The sequence below is a fragment of the Aptenodytes patagonicus genome, chromosome 1 (assembly GCF_965638725.1).
Source record: "Aptenodytes patagonicus chromosome 1, bAptPat1.pri.cur, whole genome shotgun sequence".
NCBI classification, from domain to species: Eukaryota; Metazoa; Chordata; class Aves; order Sphenisciformes; family Spheniscidae; genus Aptenodytes; species Aptenodytes patagonicus.
Window position 1 is genome coordinate 99,073,746 of NC_134949.1, and position 17,947 is coordinate 99,091,692.

Consider the following 17,947-nt stretch of genomic DNA (forward strand, 5'->3'; position numbering starts at 1 on the left):
AGTGCTTACAAAATGATTTAGTTTTAGGTATTCTTTGAACTTCTAATTTTGCTCTACAAAGATAACAAAATTTCATTCCAGCATTTCTATAAAAGGTTAATTTGAAAGAACAGTACCTGAACCCTGCCAAAACCATCAAAACATCACATTATTTTAATTTACAGATGTAATAAAATCAAGAGTGGTAGACAGCTTGTTAAGGAGGATACACATCTCAGGAATATTAAGCTGACTGAGGTGTTTCCTAGAGAACCTACTCTTAATTTTGAGTACGTATTAGAGCAAATGTTAAGTTAATGCAAACCAGGCTTCATTTTTAATTGATCCGGGTAGAACCCAGTCCTACCTCGAAGTTTATGTCCACACTTTAGATGGTTAAAGAGCCTGTACTTAAAAGAAGAAATTTATTAACTCCATATCTTCTAGAAAGGTTGCATTTTGCGATATTTTCATTGTTTTATTGATTGTTCTTAGAGACTGAATAAGTTATTTGTACTGCATCAGATAGCTTTTCTGTTATACGTGGGCAAAGGTTTGTGTTCTGTGGCTGCCACAGTCATTAGCAAGGGAAAGAAGGAAGGGAAGGGAAGGGAAGGGAAGGGAAGGGAAGGGAAGGGAAGGGAAGGGAAGGGAAGGGAAGGGAAGGGAAGGGAAGGGAAGGGAAGGGAAGGGAAGGGAAGGGAAGGGAAGGGAAGGGAAGGGAAGGGAAGGGAAGGGGAGATATGGAGTCAAGAGTGAAAATTGTTACTCCTGGAGCAGGCTGCTCGGTATTGCCTGGGCAGGCTTTGATGACATCAAGCTCTCTGAATGTACCAAATATTATCTTCCTTGAAATGATGACACAGATGCCACATCCGTCACTGGATCCTTCAGATGCTGTGTCTCCTGCCGTTCTGTATGACTTTGAGTATGTTGGAAAGGTCAAAACTTTTTGTAATCAATTCCATTAAGTCCTTGTCTCCTTCCACACCATTGGTAAATTCTTCTAAAGTCAGTTCCCCTAAAAGGAAATCAGATACTCCTGAGGAACTGAGGAACCCAGCAATCACTCTCAGCCCAACACAAGGCCATTCATTCCAGACTGAATCCCTCAGGAAGGTTCCCCGTTCTCTGCTGATAGACAAATGGAGGCAGAATATTTTCTAATGTTTTCCCACTTTGCATCAGATCCTAGAGCTCAGACTTGCTTTTTTCTGTTAAAAGAGATCAAACACACCTTTCACAGAAGTCTAAGACAACTGTGAGTGCTCAGTATCTATGGTGACAGAAATGTGTGAAAAAGGGTGCCTGTATCAAGGCTGAATTTACACGTGTGGACCAATTCTCACTGAGCTAACTGGAATTTATCTTATAGCTGGTTTTAACAGAGGTTAGGGCATGATTTGCTGAGGATTACCAGGCATACTCCCTGTGTTGACTACTAGGATTATTTAGAGCCATAATAAGATATAGTGAAAAAATCGGTTAAGTGGTTTGATTAGATAAATTCTTCCAAGCAAGTGAAACGGTCATTTAGAGCGTGATTTTTTGGGCTCATGTCAAAATCAGGTAATACCTTGCAAGTTGCGCGACAACTATAAAATCTCTTTTATTGAGGAGCAGGAATATTGTTTCGCATTCTTCCTCTTTTCCTGCTCTCTTCCCTGTCAGCAAAGGCAAAGGCCAGTCCCAGGCATGTGTCTGCTCGCATGCTACACAGGAGCGTACACAGTTCTCGGTTAGAAGTTATTCCAGTGATACTGGTTTTCTCTGAAAGGGGAAACAGAGTTTGCTTTAATAGGAAGAGCTTGATTCTTTCCTCTGAGAATGGTTTAAAGTTTCTTGTTAAAATGACAACAATGAATGATTTCTCACTGAAAAAAGAAATGACAAGAGGCCAGGCAAAGAGGAAGATAGCTGGATGTCTTAGGGCCCCAGGGTGCAGGGGAGCAGCAATTCAAGTTGTGAGCACTTCTGGTGAATGCTTAGCTAGATGACTTTTGGCTATTTTCGGATTTAAATACTCCCCAGAGTTTTTTTGTGTTTTGGTTTTTGTTCATGGCAAACCTCTTCTGATGTGAAAAAGGAAAATGATCAGCATTTGAAAAACGTGAAAACCGCTTTCTACCCATGGGCAGTAAAGGCTGCTTCCTCTTTAGTCATATGGGTCCTTGCTGTGCTGGTGAGCAGGCTCATATACACCCTCTGAAAGTGGAAAGCCGTCATTTGGTGGAAGTCCTGGCTCTTAGGCTTCAGTGAGAGGAGTAAGACCCTCTCCAGGGGCTGGCATGCAGTGCCCTCAGGATGTTCACACCTCCTCTTTCAAACCCAGTGCCCTTCAAACCCAGTGCCCTTATATAATTGTCCCGGGAGCAGAGACAGAACAAGCCGTCTCTGTACGCTTGTCTGCATCCTCCTGCTTTGCCACTCAGCCACTCACTTCCTCCGATCTCTCCTCCTATCCCAGGCACTCCTCTTACTTCCCATCTCCTTCCCTCTGTATTGCCTTTGACTGAGGTCTTTGGTTGGATGGAGTTCCTGGACTCATCAGGTGGACACGCTGCATCATTTTCCTGCTTATGCAGGTCAGCTGGTCTTGAATTCCCTCCTCGTGATCCCAGGCTATATATTTCAAAGTACCAATACCAGCCTGCAAGCATACAAAAAACCCACTGCAATTACCAGTGAGATGTGGTTACACTGGCATGCCCAGACTCACTGCGACTGTGATGGGTCTCAGATTTCCTTGAGCTAATGAAAATAAATGGCAAAGCCATCAGGAGATTTGTTTTAAGAATTGCTCCCTACAACCATGGGATTATTTCTTGTATTTTACTGTGAGGAAGGATGTTGCAACTTATCTATTTGCTCTTTTCTTTAATAAGAAGCTACAAGGAGGTAGCATAGTTTAAGCTAAACTTGGTAAAATTTGTCCCATTCCTCAGGTGGAGCTAGTCCTGCTGCTCTGCAGCTATTTAAAAAATAACTAACTAGAAAGCAGTTTGAAATGGGAATTATTATGAAAATAATTCTGAATAATTCATGTTCTAGCATTTCATTGCTAAAACTTAAGACACGAAAGTTATTTTTTCAGCTGATGGTCTAGCTCAGATACAATTACTACTTGCGGTAAACATATGGTCAAAGCAGGGGCCAAAGTATGAATAATCATAGAATTTTGGTTACATTCTAGAATATGACTATATGTTATTTGGAGTCCTTTGGTAATTTGCCTTCACCCAAAAGATGGGCCAAGCAGGTGGAGAAAAAATATTCACATTGAGTTATATTCACATGAGTTATTCACATGCATCACAAGATCACTGTTTATACTCTGATTATATATCACAAAGAACTTTTTTAGAAGTAACCTTAACACACCAAATAAGACCAGAAAAATGAACAAAAAATGCCCAAAATTCCTGGCTGGGATCTGATTTTGCTCTGTAATGCTTTCCTAATATTCCTCATTTGTCAATGATTGCAGTAATTGATGTAAAACACAATTGCCAGTGGAAGGAGGATCTTCATGATTAGAAGTATGAGGGAAGACATTCACATATGACAGGTTTTCTATTAGAAACAACTCTGAAGCAGTGAATTAAAGTTTTAGTTTCCAAATGCAAGTCCAATTGGCTTAATCTAGCTATCTTGAGAAAAAACAGTAGCATGTGTCTTAGCACGTGTTAACAATCAGCCTTCAAGGGACATCCAATATGCTGTCCAATCTTTAGAACATGCTAGAGCCTCTGCAACCATGCATCTTAATTGGTTTTCTTATCCATTATAGATAGATTAAGCCAACACAAATATACTAAAAAAACCCCTCGATCACACTTTCATTTTGCTGTGCAACCAGACTACCGGCATTTTGGATGAACAGTGCAAGACCTCCATGTTTTAGCCCCTACTGCATGTAATTCCTATGTCAACTTAATAGAGTCAGTTGATTTACACTTCACGGTAAAGCTGAAGTAATATGGGTAAAGAACAGATTCAGGCTTTCAGTTCCTCTAAAACAGTCAGTTCTTCAGTAGTGTGTTCAACTCCCCTCTTGATCTTGTACTTCCTTATGGGGGAACACCCCTGCCAAAGCCAAGAAAACCTAGATTCTTACCATCATTGTTCACATCTATCTTCTGAAATACTATGTTTGTGAACTCTTCAGCAGACATGTTGGTGTGGCCATTAATAGCCTGGATAGCCTGAAGGCAGAAATGCAGAAAGTTCTTTCAGACTTTTTTTCCATCAAGTTGTGAAAACAATACACTGGCAACCACAGTAATTGCGATGCAGCTCTTTAGTTCACCAACCCTTTCAAAAATCTCTAAATAAATAGCTATTTCAAGTAAATCTTCAGTAATGAGGATTGGAAATTTAATTAACATAACACAGCCTGAAGATTACAGACTAATTTACATATCTCTGACGGTCTTCTGAAACCATGTGGCACCTCTGCTCTGCAATACACTTTAGATTCCACACCAGCATTTTTATCTTGCCCTAGAGAGTTCCGTGTCTTCAGAGAGTGCCCTATGGTCTGTGTGATTTAAATATAGTATTATTTTTCACAGCTGAAAGCACATGAGGAGAAAGCCTAAGTCATTTTTCTATTAAGACATGTTTAACTTAGTAATCACAAATAAAGTCAGACCAGCAGTTCTGGAAGTTGGCAGAATTTACTTGTCCTCCAAAGAAATTAGGAAAGCCAGAAGTCTCCCCTCTACTTTTTCTGTGGCAAAGGGACCCAATATTTGGAGTAAAGGTATACATGAATATTTTTGCAAAATTGTATCCCATTCACTGAGACAGTAATTTTTGCATTATGGTGATCATTCGGGTTAATAAAATAGGAGCCTATATGTTAAATAGCCAGTGGTCCAGAAGCAACAAGCATATGTTTACAGAGTTGGACCCAAACTCAGTATCACAATTAGTAAGTGACTGGGAAAATACATACATATGTATGTATAAACACACATGCATATAATGGGCATACTACAGAATTTGTTTTTCTACACCTGAATTATCTTGAAATGAACTGTGTTGTGTAAGATAATTCACTGCATGTGCCAGTTGTTTCCTTCAGTATTCCTGATATTATTTTAGAACTCATTATATTTAAATAAAATGTAAGTTAAACCTGTTCGGCACTGATGTGGAATTCTTGACCATCACTGTCTTTATCTTACTTTGCACAAATGAGTTCAAAAAGGCAGCAAGAATTTTACAAAAATAGGTACATAAACTTGTTTGTATTACTAATTCATACTTTAGATACTTTTGGAGTTTTATATGTCTGATCCTGATGCAGTCTTCAGAAGAAGGTTGTACCTTTGCCATAGTTAAATTTGTTGTAGTGCTAAGAGTAAAGCAGTGGTTCCTGAAGTACTTGAATCACTGACTACCACAGAATCACCTTAAATAATAAAATAAAATAACTGGGCTGTTAAAAGGCACTGAGAGGGTGCATGGTTGTCTGGAAGGAATTTTGATGGTTGATAATGATCTGATGGTCCAAAGTTTGCATAGCTGTAGGGACAGATGAAGTTTTAATAGGACCTCTGTGATTTAAATTAATGTCTCAGATATGACATATCTTTTTGGACAAGCCCTTGTTTACTGATGCTTAGTATAAGCAGGGGTCTTAATGGCTGTGAGCCTGTATTTTTATTTTTGTTTAGAGCCCATTGATTTTAATCTAGCCTAGGTCAAGTGACTTAGGCAGGTTTAAGGTAAAGTTCTTGTACTCCAAAAGAGAAGAAAATACACAGAGGTTTAAACTGGTTTTAAAACAAGGTAAGTTGAAAAAGAAATCTTCTTTACATTAAAAGGATTTTAATTCTGTTTTCAGATAAAGCCCAAGACAAAACACAGTTGCCTCATTGCCTCTGGGTGAAAAATGATGGAGAATATCTGCAAAAGAAAGGTGTCATTGGTCTTAAACGAGGAGAAATCTGGGAGATGCAGCCTCTCCTTCTACCTTTAGAAAGCTGCTCTTTAGAAGGTGATGCATCAACTTTATTTGTTTGACCCCGTGGCTGCATCTGGCTCCAGTTCCTTTTAACTTGGGCAGCAGCTCTTGAAAGTCTCTAACAGTGACTAACCAGGCACCAGCAGTAATACAGAATCCAGGCAAAGTACGTTCCTTGTTTATTATGACATTAAATCCCTACTTAGATTTTGTGCTCCCTGCAGCAAAACCTTGATCTGTAATGAGTCCTGTACATTTAGGGACCAGCATTAAGTCATTCATATTTGCAAGGAACCCTATCATATCTTTTGGATGCAAGCAGCTACTGAAGTGCAAAATATTTTTTCACTAGAGCAAGTTGAACAATACAGAAATAATTTTAAAGGAAGAATTACACTGCTTTGGTTTTATGGGTTTGAAATGGACCCATTTTATTCAAAATTTTCTACAATATTTGTATCCAAATGTTACTGCATGATTTAATGATAAAATTAAACTTCCCCAGTTTAATTTTAAAATAGCGGTAATGGCATTTGTAGTAAACAAATCTAAAAGCCTTTCAAAAAATTAAAATATTGGAATATTTTGATGATGCCTATATTGTTTCTTGCAGCAAGTTCAGTTTGAGAAGCCAGTTTTCCGCAATAGACTGGCACAAACACTTGTAACCAGCTGTTTTATTCATTATGCTACTTCAGTTCTACCCTGCCTTACAGTATAGTTTATCACAATAATGTCTCTACTGTTTCTACAGTTCTTCACTTTCAGCAAAGCATTATATCTGTAGAACTATGGTTTAAAGTAAAATATTACTTAGATATGTTTACTTCAATAAGCAAGAAACTAATGGCAGGAATGTCACTAGCCAGAACAATTCTGGTTTTACAACTGTAAAACATTAGGTAAAGTACAGACAATCCATTTACAACGCATGATGAAACCACTGTTTCAGGGGCAATGCACTATGTCAAATGCTCTTGCTATTGGTCATAACTTGCTTACCGTGAATATGCTTAATAGTTCCTTTTTGTCAATACATCCGTTTCCATCGGCATCGTATAGCTTAAAATACCATTTCAATTTTTGGTCAATTTTCCCTCGTATAACCAAATTTATTGCAGCTATGAACTCCAAGAAGTCTATAAATCCATCCTAAGAGAGAGAGAGAGAGAGAAAAAACCCCACACCTATTTAACAGCATTGGTTTTCTGTTCATTCTGGCAATTTCACAGAAACAGGTCATTGAATTCACTATAATACACACTGATTTATAAAGCACCTTAACACAGAAATTTCCTGCGGTGTTTAAAAAGGATGTGCTCAATTGGAAACACTATAGGAAGGGGTGTTAGCACAGACAATTTTGTTCTCCCCAAAGAGAAGCTGGGGGCAGTAGGGGTGGGGGGCAAATCTGTTCTGAGCAATTGTTATTGACATTTTTTGAGGAGAAGAGAAACGTTTTTGTGGTAGACTTCCACATGTGAAAAATGGGAGTCTGGGATTGATACTAATGAGACGACTACAGTGGAATTGCTTATATTTGTATGGGTACTGCAGAACTGTGGATGATTTCCAGTGCAACAGAGCTGCTCCAGGTGTTATTCATCTGAGAGATCATGTGGTAAGTGTTGTATGTGGTAACCAATAACCTGGCGTGAACTCCAGATACTGTGTTTTTTCCATATAAACATCAGGTCTCTGACTAATACATTTTGCATAGGATATAAAGCTTTCAAGTCATAAACTAGTTTCTAAATAGTGAGGATTGGGGGATATTCATAGGGAAAGAGTATTTCAGATCGATTTAATTCCATATTTTCTGCTTCCTTCTCTGAAGCTAGTGATGGAAACCTGTCAAGGACAGGCCTCCATGGTCAGGTGGTCCTAAGCCACTGTGACAGTTCCTCTGTTTCTGTAAAAATGTGGTGAGGATGGAAGAAACAGTTGCTGAATTTGGAGAGTACTTGCTCCAACTGTTTCTCATGTGCATATAAAAAGAATTAACAGCTGGTAAATTTAATCTTGTGATCTTTACGTTGGTCAGAATCCAATCGCTTGGAAAACCTTGGAAAGACTGTCATCAGTTTCCGATGGCCTGTGATTGAGAAGAGAAGGTTGGATGAGTATCTAGTAGGTTTAGCATGTTACTTATTTTTGTTGTCATACATCAACACACGTCTTGCCACTTGAGGTTTTGCAACCAGCAGGCATTAATCTACCCTCGAGACTGTACTAGACTAAAGAAAAAGAAGTCCTGTAAAGGTGCGGTGCCATACTTGTAGGCTGTTCAGCAGACTGGCACCTAGGAGGTAAATCCAATGTTTCGAGCACATTGGATTCAATGTACATGCAGAAATGCAGAAATGGTGCATGTATAACTTGTGCAGACTGACCATTGCTTCACAGACTGTTTGTGCAGGTTCTGCTGTGGTTGCTGGATTTACTGTAATTGCAATCACAGCAAACTCAGCAAAGGTAAAGGCACCATTCAACCACTGTTTGGGATTAAATGAAATTTGGCAGTAACTGCATGTAGTTTTCAAACAAGATTAGTCCCAGTATTAAAAGCAGATGCTTTACCACAAAACGACACATAATGTACCCCAAACTTTATGCTTCTTTTTGGCACACCAGCTTGAATTTCAATTTTGCAAGTATCATTTCAAGAAGCATCTCATCAAGTATTTTACTGGAGAGCAAGGTTTATTTTGCTGATTATGTTTCCATCCTCTGATTTGATAGATCTATTAAGAATGTGGTTAGATGCATTTCATATTGCTGCTTTTTTATTGCATTTCATACTACTTATTGAAAGTACAGATTAATTTTAGGCTTGTCCATGATGAGGTTAATTTTCTTCTTTCTCACATTTCACTTTGGATTTTGGAAAAAATTATTTTGTTTGCTTTCTTCCTACATCTTGGTGTCACTGTTGTTCTGACAAAATATCAGAAGTTTGGAAAATGTAACAATCAGCTTAATGTGTTTGTGTATGTGATTCTGATCTGGTGGATCATTTGGCCTGCCCCAAGCAGGAAGGGACTGAAGGCCAAGGTCAAAAAACCCCACCTCTGAAAAACACCTGAGAGAAGTTGTAGTTGCCAGTAAAGCCCCAGCCATATTCTGTAGACATGCAAAGACCACTGGCAACATGTTAACCTCAGCAGCCAGTGCATCGGGAATAGAAATACTGAGAAGGCAAACATGTTTATATACATGTTTATCTACATGATGTGGAACCAGAAGCATGCACAAAAGGATTGATGACAAATGTGCTGTTTTTCCTTTCTACACCAAAAAACTTACATTGCAGGTAGAAAAGAAAGTATTTATGTGATGCAGAAGGCTATGGTGTTCTTACTACACATATCCAGAGCTTTCTCAGATAAAGAGAAATACTGTGCTTTTTGCAGTGGCATCCAAGATCCTCAGAATAGTACATTAAATAATGAAAAAAATCATAACAGTAACCTATGAAGATCATCCTATGGTTCTGTGAGTACCACAAATAATACAATAAATGTGTTATGATGTTATTAAAAGAATACTGCCATGCTGATTTACCCATCCACTGCTCTATAACCATTCACAATACAAGTATCTAGGTAGGTCCTTCCGTGTCTCCGGGCTCTGTAAAACTTCACTCTGTGCAGTGCACAGAATAAAGTGTCTGTTGCTCATTAGGAAGTCAGTAATTCACAAGCAAAGGGCTACCGTAAAAATAATAAAAGAAATAATAAAATAAAATGAAAAAAAACCCCAACAACATAATAGGCAGAGCTGATTATCAGTGGTGGAAGACAGAAATAATTTACATCTGGTGCTTTACTCTGTTATTCCAAAGGGCAAATTTCTAATATTTTTATTAAATGGAGTTAACGCTGGTGAAACCTGCTTATTTGGCAGCTTAGGGTGTGGCAGAGGTTTGGGTGACGGATGCATTTCTTGTGTGTGAAGGCTTATTTTCCTTGTCTGTATGGCGCTGGCCATGCCTTCCTCGGCTGCAGCGCAATTACACTGGGATATCATGGGCACCGGGAGGGGCGGTGAAATCCTGCTCCCTTCCCTGACCATACGCACAGAGCCAGCTGGGGTAAGGTCACAGGGTACCCCCTCTGACTATGGTGTAAAATAGGGGGGCAGAAATCTCCTAATGCAGTTCTGAGGAGTGGGCCAGAGAGACACCAAAAAAATGGGTTCAAAACTTCTTTTACATGCCCCAAAGTCTTGTGGACTTTCTGCTTAGCATAGTAGACTGAATAAAAATATATTTTTTTTTTAGTCTCTTAATGGCTTGACTAGATGAACTAGAAGCTTAAGGACACATTATGGTTGTGCATGTGTTTGTGCCCTTTGATGCTGTGTTTTTGTAACTTGTTTTGCTTTCACTGATAAGTGATTTTTTAAGCTGCTTGGAACAGTTTGATTCACAAAACAAAGACAAAAGAAGGCTCCAAAACTGGAAGGAGAATTTGCTGATGATATAAAACTGATCCTTACGGCCCAGAGGGCACCACCAGCCCTGACTGCCCCTGCCCCTGCCCCTGCCCCTGCCCCTGCCCAGGCCCCAGGCTCCATTTCAGTTGTTCATTAGTTACTGGATCTCCTGAGGAGAAAGCGGTTTAATTTTATCTTTTTATGAGATGTTTTTGCTTCCGAATGTCAGCCTATGTGCAGTTGCTGGAGACTGCTCACTTTTGTTCGGTGAGGACAGGGATGTGCGTCCTGTGAGGGCAAAGCCGGGCAGCGAGGGACTGCAGCATTACACAACAGCAATGAATAGCCCAGCCATGGACCCGTAGGAGGGCATTATCCTTCGGTTCCCAGAATAGCATTGCTAATCTTCACAGGTCCTTGAAAAACTCTTACAGCTTCAAACTGTTTGAGTACAGATTAAAAATAATTGACTTGTCAGCTGTGATTACACAGCTGATCTTAAACAGCACAGTAATTCAAGGTTGGGCCAGAATGATCTGAACTCGGCATTTTGGCTGCCTAGCTCTTGCCTGAATGTGATTTCCTAACTGTATTGATGGGTCACTACTGGGATAGTGAGCCAGCCATCTCCCACAGCACACCACAGCTATGCATGTGGAAAGGGCAGATTTCTGTCCCTGCAAAACCCTATGATGAGTGAACTCATCATCTTACTTGGAGTACTGAGGACTCTACTAAGAGTCTATACGCAATAAGCAGTGTCTTGTTTTCAAATTTGCTCCTGAAAAATCTCTAAACTCAACCTGACACCAGGAGAATAACTCAACAGGCTTTATCAGGATTAACAAGTGTGCATATATAGATGATCTAGGTATTTCAAACTTAGGGCTCAGGACATTAAGCCACCTTCCCTCCCCACCCCTGTCTTTCAGAATCCTACTTAAACCTCATAAGGCAGAGGGAGGAGGCACAGGTCAAACAGCAGATTACAACAGCTCAGAATAACTGTGAAATTTATAGCTAATCCTATGTTCTTCTCTCTTTCTCTGTAAACCCCATTTCAAATATAGCACTGCTTTCTCTGCCCTCAGAAACCTAAAGGAGGATTCATTTCGCTCTGTTTCACCTTCCCTCATTTCCTTGCATTCTTTTTGCTTCTGAAGACTTTCAGCTCTTCCTCAAAGGCTGCATATGCATTATTGAAGAAATACAGAGCTACTTGTGACTCTATTACTTTGACACACCCTTAAGGTCTGATATTGGAGTTTGGGGCTTGGAGAGAGCTCCAGATCCCCTATGGGCTGTGGCCAGAATCATCTGTTTCCTAAGCAAACAAAGCTGGCGTTTGTCACAGGGTGGGGGGAGACTCTTGGCAAGCAAAGGCTATTAGATAAGGATGAAGAACGAAGCAGGGAATTAGGAGCTGCAGATCGTTAAGTAGTTTTGTGATAGTTCCGTACCCACTGTTACATAAAGAGACAAGGCTGTATTGACCAGACTGTTACACAAAGTTCTGCTTTGCCCAGACAAAGAGGGACCTGTGAGATTTGGGGACTTAGAAAATACCAGGATCTTTGTGTTAGAGGAGTTGGAAATGCAGAGCCAGCTATGTGTCCGGGCTCTCAGGCTTGTAGGCTACCCTAGTAAAACCTGGTGAAATCCAAAAGAATGATAAGATGACAAACAATTTCATTTCTTTAAAATTAACAACTACCCCCCAACTTCCTGCCATCACTCACGATTTTCTTTCAAGATTACTGGAGAAGCAGGGAAGCAGGGAAGTCACCAAGGCATCGGGCTGGGTCCTGTGCTCAGCCTGCAGCACGGCACAGCAGTGCCCAGGAGGGCTGTACTGAAGGAAAGCATGTGCTCAAGGACCTAGCCCTCTGCCATCATCTCCTGGATGGTGGGGTTCAGCTTTCTGCACCCCTAATTTTGAGCATCTTTCCAACTTAAAACAAAGCAGTAGTCAAGAGAGGGAAAACTAAAAAACACTGCCATGACCACATAATGCATTTTTCAGCAAATTTCTTGCTGGCAATTCAAGCAATTTTTTTTTTGTTTGACAAACCCAAGAATGTAGCAGGACAAAACTCCAGGAAAAGCACTCTGAAGACATACATGTCTTCCAGTGGCAAAGATGCTCTATTTGGCAGATTATATCAGGTGCTCCTAGATAACATTTTTAGGAATTAATGTCTCAAGGGATATATGCAAGAAGGCTCCTAAAAGTTAAACACATATACTATCATTTCCTAAACTACTGGGTATTACCAGACAAAGGACCACAGGGAAGGAAAAAGTTAATACTCTCTACCTTCTTTATCTAGTAGGCATTTTTTATTTCTGTAAAAAATGGGAGATTATAGATCATGTTTTATCACAAGAAAGCAGTTACCAATTTACTGTCATTACATGAGTTTGCGGCCAAATTAGTTAAAACAGATCATCCAATTTCTGCTGCATTTTTTCTGCAATTATTATTTCCAAAGTGTGGTTCACCAACATCATTGTCACCAACAAATGTGTGAGTCATGATTGCATAGTTTTGGATGTTTCAAAGCAACAATTAAATGACAAAGGGGAAAGGAAGAAAATGTAAACCTGGAGTAGCCTCTGACTGCTCTATTCGTAATTAATAAGGAAATAAATAGAAAAAATGACAGTTGCACTTTTAAAAAATACTTAAAATTTCTTTAAATAAAAGCAGCAGAGTCCTGAACTGTTTCTCATTAAAATTACTTTCCCTTTTATCTACATCATAATTTAACAAGTAGTATTTAAAAATAATTCTGATTAATTGTACAAAGTTAATCTTCATTGCCTATTCACGTAATGTGACAAAATTACAGTGTTAGGTGGTAATGGTAGTAACATGCTCTAAGCACGTTTTAAGCTCAGTGAAAGCTGCAGAGTACACGATGATTTCTTTACACTTAAATGAAAATTTCAAAGAAACCCTACACGTGTTGTTAGAAAAGTGTAACTGCTTCAGTTTGGTGTATAATATTGGTCACTGAGTAACTGCAGAGGAAACAACTCTAAACCCTTTCTTTTGTTTTAAAAACAGTCAGGGAGTGTAGGAACTCAGGTAGCACAACTCAATGAGAGACTGCATAGGCGATGAAGATTATTTTTAAATAAAATTGAACATCATTCTTTCATATTCCTCCCTTTCTATACTGACTCACATTGAATTTTGCTACATTTGTTTCTGCAGGACATTCAGTAAAAATGCATGTGATACAAATTTAATCCATGTTAAAGAAAAAAACAAGGAAAAAACGTTAAGCCAAAGAATCACTTGACCAAACCTCTAAGTAAGTGCTTAATTTCTATTGTCAGTACTTTTTGCCACTAATTTCTCTGTATCCAATGCAGTGATTCATTTTCCCTAGGTCTCTTGTGCAACGTAGTTGGCATTACAGCTTCATAAAGGACCTGTGGGCTGGGCTGTCTTAACCTGTGGATCTCAGGTGCTGGGTCCTAGTGTGAAAGGGGACTCCTGACAGCCAGGTGCCAAAGCGTTGGTGGATGTAGTACATCTGGCCTTGCGCTGTGCACAAACCGTGTCTTTGATCCGGACATGCTGTACAGTGTGATGGACCTCCTGCCCACGTGCAGCAAATCTATTGCAAACGCAGTGAGCCTGGACACGCTGTGCACAGGTGGCAAGGAAGAGGCTATTTAGTGAGGTGGGGACACTCCATGGTGTGCACTGTGAATACCGCTGCCCCATCGCATAGCTTAATCCAATCCAGCTAAGCATCAAGACTGCGATGCAAGGAAAATTCAACTGGAATATTACTTAATAGCACTTGGATACTACATGGATATTTTGAAATTTTGTTTTTAAAGAGAATATTTCTTGGACATTCAGATTACCCGTTTTGAAATGCAAAAAGAAAAGCCACTGAATTCTGCAATGCTGTAATAGAAATCTGAGACAGACCTCACTTTAATATCCCATGTAGAGAATCAGCCTTCCACGCTTGATGGTGCTGTGCCACTACTAGGGAATTACCTCTGGTCTAAAACTTTTAGATCATAACTCGTACCATCAAATCCTATAGTCAAGAACTCAACTGTACTGACACAACCAAGTGGTGTTTTAACGATAATGTTAATGTAGGCAGTACATCCTGTGCCAACCCACTAGAAAACAAAATTAAGATTGTGAAATTGCACCAATAATTGTAGGAAGTCCTTATAAAGTAATAGATTCCTTTTTGGAATCAATACATAAAATTGCATGTAAAAAAATTCTGGAGGTAGTTAAGAAGTAGAACAAAGACATTCTTTAAGACAGTCTGTAAATAAATAGAGTAGTGTTTCATGGAACCAGGTGAAATATTCATAGAACGTAGTTTCTATTCCATGGGATTTTTTATAAGGGTACAGTACCTTTCAAAGGCATTTAAGCATGCTGACAAAAATGATATAACTACACTACCTTGAACACAGCAAAGCATAATTTAACCTCCTCCTTATTTACAATAATCAGGCTAGTTACTTTACATTTGAGATAATTTTATGCAACATTACTGCAGATTAAGGAGAAGCAAATGGTTTAGCTTTGTTGTTTTTGTTGCTTTTGCTGGATTGTGTCTGAAACTAATGGGAAAAGGATTTGTACATGTACATGTCAACTCCAAAAAGTCCGAATATTTCAGGAAGTAAGAGCTGTAGATTTTTGTTACTTCTGACAGAAGAATTCTTTCTGGCTAAGAGATATCTTGATTTTTATTTTCTTCTAGCCCTTGGTTTAGAAGTGGATTAATTTTTTGACACACAGGCTTTTATTGCTGACTCTACAATGTGATAGCTGTGACTGTCATGAAAAGAAAATAAGTTTTCTAAGTATTTCTTGTTGTGGAGAGTAATTAGAGGTGATTGTGAGAGTGAAAAAGGGTTCAAAACCAGAAAAATCAAGTTAGACTTCTTTGGGCAAAGTGGTAGTGCTATCCACATGTGCTGGGCCAACACAAGAAACATGAAAAGGAATAGCATAGAACGTAGCACGTCTTGCCAACCACAATACCAGCTTATATGGGTCTTGGCCCCATAGTGGTGTGTGTAATGCAGATGTTGCTGCTGCAACCTTGCTGCTTCGGTTAAGCTGGCTGGTTAGAGTAAGCTAAGAAAAGCGTACTTGTCCAGAGAGTCATTTCAGCCTGAAGACATCCCTAAAATGATGTGTGCAGCTGAACATATGTTTGCACATCTGTTTGAAGACTTAGGATACAAAAGAGGAAAGTTGTTCAGGAAAGTTTGGGAAAATATTTCTATAATTATCATCCTCTCTCACCCTGCTTTGGATAACTATTAACTATTGCACCCAATTCTATTGTGTCAACTTTGGTAATGCCTGCAAACATGCAAGGATGCAGCAAACAGTCTAGGCAGTTCCTTAGGCATCATGACAATTCATAGCACAGCAGCTATTCCTGGTCCTGAGGACACATCAGAGCAAGACAACCTGAGAAAGGAAGTCCAACTGCAGATGAAATTTTCCAGCAAAGGAGAGTTAGCAAAGATGCCCTGAGCCATTATAATTAATCCCACAAGAGGTGGAAACACTTAATATTTAGGTTCCAGGTAGTGTTTGAAGTATTGCTCACTAGCAGTCATTTTATTTCATCTTTTAAGAGCTCTTCATGCCTTCAATAAGAATGTGGAAGGCAGCTATCACATAGTGCTAGGTAACCGTTGCATAGTTGGGCCATGTCAATCTTTAACAAAATAATGTCTTCAGTAGAATCTCTAGCAACTAACTGCCTCATATCGATGAAAATAATATTCTTGTCTCTCACAATTCTTAAAAAGGGGGAAAAAGTGGAGGGAGAAAACAACTGAAAGTCAAATGAAGAATGAGTTACATTAATCATCAAAACATCTCTGAAAAATATTACATCTTTCTGTGAACATTTGCATGCTTTTCTTGGAATATGAGGTGCAACCGCTGCTTTCATAGAGAGTTTCGTGGCCAAATGATTCGCATTTCCTTCTACTACAATACCTGAGAAGATATGCTTGGCTAATCCCATTCATGTCCCTATAACCAGAGAGGATAACATCTATTTGTAGCCAGAACGCAAAATCAGATGATGAAAAGTCTACCTGAAAATTGGAACTATAAAGACACAGCAGGACAGTGGGGAAGGAGCTAGGATGAGGATAAAAGGAATGGTGGTCTGCCTCCCAACACTTGTCAGCATTATGCAAAGTACGAGCAGTGAAGGGAAACTTATTCTTCAGGAAAAAAAAAAAAGAGATTTGAGATTTAGTTTACATTGCTATGTAGTCATTTCAACACACAACAAAGTTCTATTGAAGTAACACATTTTTGCATTTCTTATTATCTGTTCTACATCAAACAGCCTGTTTTAATGTTCTTCTTTAGATTTTAAAATGGATTCTTTTATAAATCTTTTTTATAGTTCTAATCTGCATAATGATGTCAGATGAACTCTAGTTTATCACAGAACTACTTTAACTTTTAAATTAAAAAGCACAAACTAGAAAGATGACTAAAGATTGACATCAGTTGGTGGCTCCTTATCTAAAGATTTCTTAAACTCTTTGCTGTGGAGCGTCCATTTTTCTGCATCTATGAACTTTATCTCTGCGTAGCAGAAAATACAATTCTCTGTTGAGGACTATCCAATGCTTTATAAAATGTTAACAGAAAATCCTTGAACTTGCGTAATTTTCCTTCAGTGCCACATACCTATTAATCTTCTTTATTCTTCACAGTATATCCTACCTTTTAAAATCTGATTTTCTTACAAAGCAAGACACTTATTCCTGTAGCTAGTTTCAATTAATGCCAAAATAATCAATAAGAGAACTACAATAGCAGCATCCCATTTTCAGTACATTGCTTCACATGATAAATGGCTATGCAAATTTTGTCCTTCGCAGGTCATAAGAACCCAATCAATCAAACAATTCTTACAGTGTTCAATTTTTATTTTTAGTGGTGGCAAAACCTGTCTGCAAGTCAGTGGAAGTGGATGACAATGATCTGTGTTTCTGATTTAAAGAAAGAAGATTTTTTAGAATAAGTGTTAAATAGTAACAATGCTGCCTATAGAATGTTGCCTTAGTTCTGTTTAAGAGCAACTAACACTTCCAATATATTGCAGATACACCAGACATTATTTTTCTAGATAGGCTCTCTCCTTTAACATTGGTGTTACCTCATTTTGAAGGATATAATCTCTCTGAAATATGATACATATTCTCACAGAAACCCAAATATACATGAGTATACTTGGCAACTACTGAAGTATTTTAGATAAACATAACTGTTTCCTCTCTAAAATTCATCAGTAGGCTGCATGAACTAGGACTGCATGACAGTTATGCGTGGACTGAGATGCAGAGGGAATAAAAAAAGCAGGAGGACTTCAGCTTACTTATATGTGGTTGCAGCTTTTTCGTTTTTGTATTACAAGTAGCTTAAGGGTGAAGAAGACTGAGATAATTTTTCCCTAAAATGACCTAATAAAGGGAATCTTTTAAAAAATGAACTCTGTTGCACTCGTACTTTAG

General features: G+C 38.8%; 1 protein-coding gene across 1 annotated transcript in view; it reads right to left on the minus strand.

Annotated features, from left to right (window-relative positions):
* Positions 1-676: 676 nt before the first annotated feature.
* Positions 677-17,947, minus strand: part of GUCA1C (guanylate cyclase activator 1C) — a 32,565-nt gene continuing 15,294 nt past the window's right edge. Inside the window, exons 2-4 of the mRNA XM_076328849.1 lie at positions 6,956-7,105; positions 4,097-4,184; positions 677-1,000 (exon numbers count right to left, since the gene is read on the minus strand). Of these exons, the coding sequence (XP_076184964.1) occupies positions 870-1,000; positions 4,097-4,184; positions 6,956-7,105 (369 nt within the window). The 3' untranslated portion in view covers positions 677-869. The remainder of the gene's footprint in view (positions 1,001-4,096; positions 4,185-6,955; positions 7,106-17,947) is intronic.